Below are 3541 nucleotides of genomic sequence, written 5' to 3' on the forward strand. Positions count from 1 at the left end.
AAATATTTCATATTTTTATATCGAAATATCTCAGAATAAAATATGAAATATCTCACAAACTATTGATTTTTTTTTATGATTTTATCCCTTAATATGCAAAATAATGTTGCTTTTACATGCAAAATGGCTAGGAGAGAGAGAGAATAAAATTACATTAAAAAATATTATCATTTCTCCTATTTACAAAAATATTGATGACGTCTTATAAAAACATGTTATATAAAAATTTATTACATTTCTTTTCTGAAAAACTTCTATTTGAAATATTGTTTTAAAATATATTTTAATTTCGGTAAATATCTTGAAATTTCACTTTTTTCTAATTTTGTCAAATACAAAACTGCTATGCGATTCAGGTATTTGTAAGCTTATTCAAACTTAAAGACGCATACAATTATATGCTTTCTTGCGTATAGTTGACATACATATTATATGTAATGTTTGTATTTACGTGATGGGAAAAAGCAAACAACGTTGCTTGCAAATACAAATATTATATTATACATTTCTGTTGCACATTATACATATATCCTATTAATGTAATAAGAATAATATTGTGTTAAAATAATAGTTGCATTCTAACATTTAATTACGCAAAATTTTTACATAAGAAAAGAAATTATAACATTGTTTGCGAATGTAAATATTAGAGAGATTCATTATTATTATTAAAGCGCAGGGAATCATATTCCTTTGCAATAATAAAAATGTCTATTTTTAATAACATTATAATAAGAACGTTATATTTAATATTTTTTTTATGTTTTTTTATATTTATATGATATTTTTTGTCACATTTATCGATTTCTTTATTTCTCATCCATTCCTACACGTACAATGAAATCGGATAAGTCACTCTAGCTATCTATCGTACAGCGAAATGGACTAATCTCGAGTGTGAAGTACAATAGCGGTGCACTATCGCGTTTAGAAACCAGTGAACGAGAGGAGCACTCTATTCTCGTAGAATATTGTCGCCGCATATCGAATTGAAATCCCTATGTTAGATTCGCGAAGTTGGCGCGTGTCCAGATGTCTGAGTGGTGCCACGAAATCACTGGCTGCATCTCTGATTGTTCGAACTTTGTATCTAATCGCGGAACTAAGACTAATGAGACATGTTTATTAATATCGAAACATACTTGAGCATGAAGCGTCAAAAATGTAAAAGAAATTGATAACAGGCAAAATTGTTATTGAAATTGAAAACATTAAAATTTAAATCTTTTAATTATTTAATTAATTCGGCAATTTCCAAAAGAAGACATTTGATTTAAGCATGACGTAGAACACAAAAATTAAAATGAGTAACATGAAATTAAATGCCGATATAAAATCGTCGATGTTAAATACTTGAACAATTTTTTAAATCATGAATTTAAATCCAGTAAATTGCAGATAATATTATCGTTAATTTTAATTGGATGATTAAAAAATGGTTTGTCTAAAAAAAGTAACTCTTACTTTTTGACAAAATTTTGTAAATTATTTTGTTATAACGCATATTTTATATATATTTTTATATGATCCATTTTTCTTGTCATTCTACACAAGTAATGAAATATTTTTTTCATAGGAAGATATTTAGGACGGTGCCTTACTATCTATAAGACAAAAATGATTTCGAAATAATTTCGAATAATTTCGAATAATTTTTTGTCTTATTTAGAGTCAACGAGCGATGTTACGGATGGTCGATACGCGGGGAAGTCCGCGCGTTTGGTGTATGGAGTTTTCACGACCCCAGTGAACTCCATCGGCGGCTCAGCTATTTGTGCATTCTCTATGGACAACATTCTCGAGGTCTTCCAGGGTGCTTTCAAAGAACAAGAGACTATAAACAGCAACTGGCTGCGAGTAGTTCAGGAAAAGGTACCTGAGCCCAGACCCGGTGCCTGTGTTAACGACTCCAGAACACTTCCGGACATCACTGTTAATTTCGTCAAAGCACATCCCCTCATGGATGAAGCAGTGCAATCTTATTTTTCATTACCTGTGATAACTAAAACCAGTTTTAAGTGAGTAACTTGGTCGATTAATATTTTCGATACATATTTTTATTAATACAGTTTTAATATAATATATTCATTTTTTGTCTTATGTATATAATATTTCTATATCTAAATGTTTTAGTGCAATATATTTAAACTTACAAATCTTTTTATCAATTTTAAGTAGATATTCCTCTCTTAAAAATATTAAATTAATCATTTATTATAGTCATTTATTAATCATTTATTATTTTTCTCAATTTTTAACGTTATATATTTTTTAATATCAATTATACGCAAAGATATACATGTATTATTATACATATTACACATGTGCAAAAATATGAGAATTCTTTTTACATAAATTTTACTTTGAACTTTATTAAATTTTCTATCGAAAGTTATTTTTAAAACTGTTATTGCAATTATATATTTTTAATAGTATTAATAGCTTTGTAACATAACATGCCATTAACACATGGAATTTTAACATTTATAGTTATAGATTTACCAAAGTTACGGTAGATCCTCAAGTAAAGGCTTTGGATGGTAAAGCTTACGATATACTCTATATCGGAACAGGTATAATTATTTAATTATTTATAATAATATATATATATTAATTATTATATTAATTCGTAATTGTATATCATTATTATATTTATAATAATGGTCAATCTATTATCAATAATAATAATATAATTATTATAAATGATATATATATAATATTTGTAATAATGATGATTTATATTTCTGGGAGATTAACGAGATTTATTTGTTGCATACAGATGATGGCCGTGTTTTGAAAGCACTTAACACACGTGCACCAGAATCATATGACAATGTTGGTCAAGTTATTGTCAGTGACGTCCAAGTATTAAAATTTGGTAAGTAGATTTACTGTGTAAATTTTGTAACTGTATTATTTTGTACGTTTAACGAGAAACAATTTTTTTTACTTTTCTATAGTTAATCTATCATATGTATACTTATCTATGAATATCATATTTTTATGTTGCATAATTATATTTATGCTGAAGTTACATAAAAAATATTGTACACGATTGAGTAATTGAGTATACAATATTGTGAAAACTAACAGGAATTAATCATACGATCGAATTCACATTAATGCAAAGTGCGTTACTGCATAGTTTTACGAGCTTTTCAAGATGTTTAGTATTTAAATCCCTAGGATGAAAAATGTAAATGGAGAGAAAAATTTTGACGTATATTGCCAATTTGAATAGATCAATTGCAACGCAAACTATCTAAATTTGTTTGAATTTCCAGCGCGTTCGGTTTCAGTACAATCTTTTCGTACGATAGAATGTAGAACATAGTCAAACGAAAGAACGACTTGAAATTGAATAAGAAATTCGATGCTTCTTTAAAAAGTTTCTAAGAAGCTTTGCGCATACTGTGTTTCTTATGTGTATATGTTGCGTTATTTCCAGTAAAAATTTAAAGAGATAAATCACATCATACGGTAAATAACATAATATCCGTTTTCATAATATATATATATATATATATATATATATATATAT

The 3541-nt window shown here is 26.9% G+C and overlaps 1 protein-coding gene across 1 annotated transcript in view; it reads left to right on the top strand.

The window, feature by feature from the left end:
* Positions 1–3541, top strand: part of LOC108747011 (semaphorin-1A-like) — a 227487-nt gene that overhangs the window by 218800 nt on the left and 5146 nt on the right. Inside the window, exons 10-12 of the mRNA XM_018484219.1 lie at positions 1670–2018; positions 2491–2573; positions 2780–2878. Of these exons, the coding sequence (XP_018339721.1) occupies positions 1670–2018; positions 2491–2573; positions 2780–2878 (531 nt within the window). The remainder of the gene's footprint in view (positions 1–1669; positions 2019–2490; positions 2574–2779; positions 2879–3541) is intronic.

Source organism: Trachymyrmex septentrionalis, unplaced genomic scaffold, assembly GCF_001594115.1.
Source record: "Trachymyrmex septentrionalis isolate Tsep2-gDNA-1 unplaced genomic scaffold, Tsep1.0 scaffold107, whole genome shotgun sequence".
NCBI lineage: Eukaryota > Metazoa > Arthropoda > Insecta > Hymenoptera > Formicidae > Trachymyrmex > Trachymyrmex septentrionalis.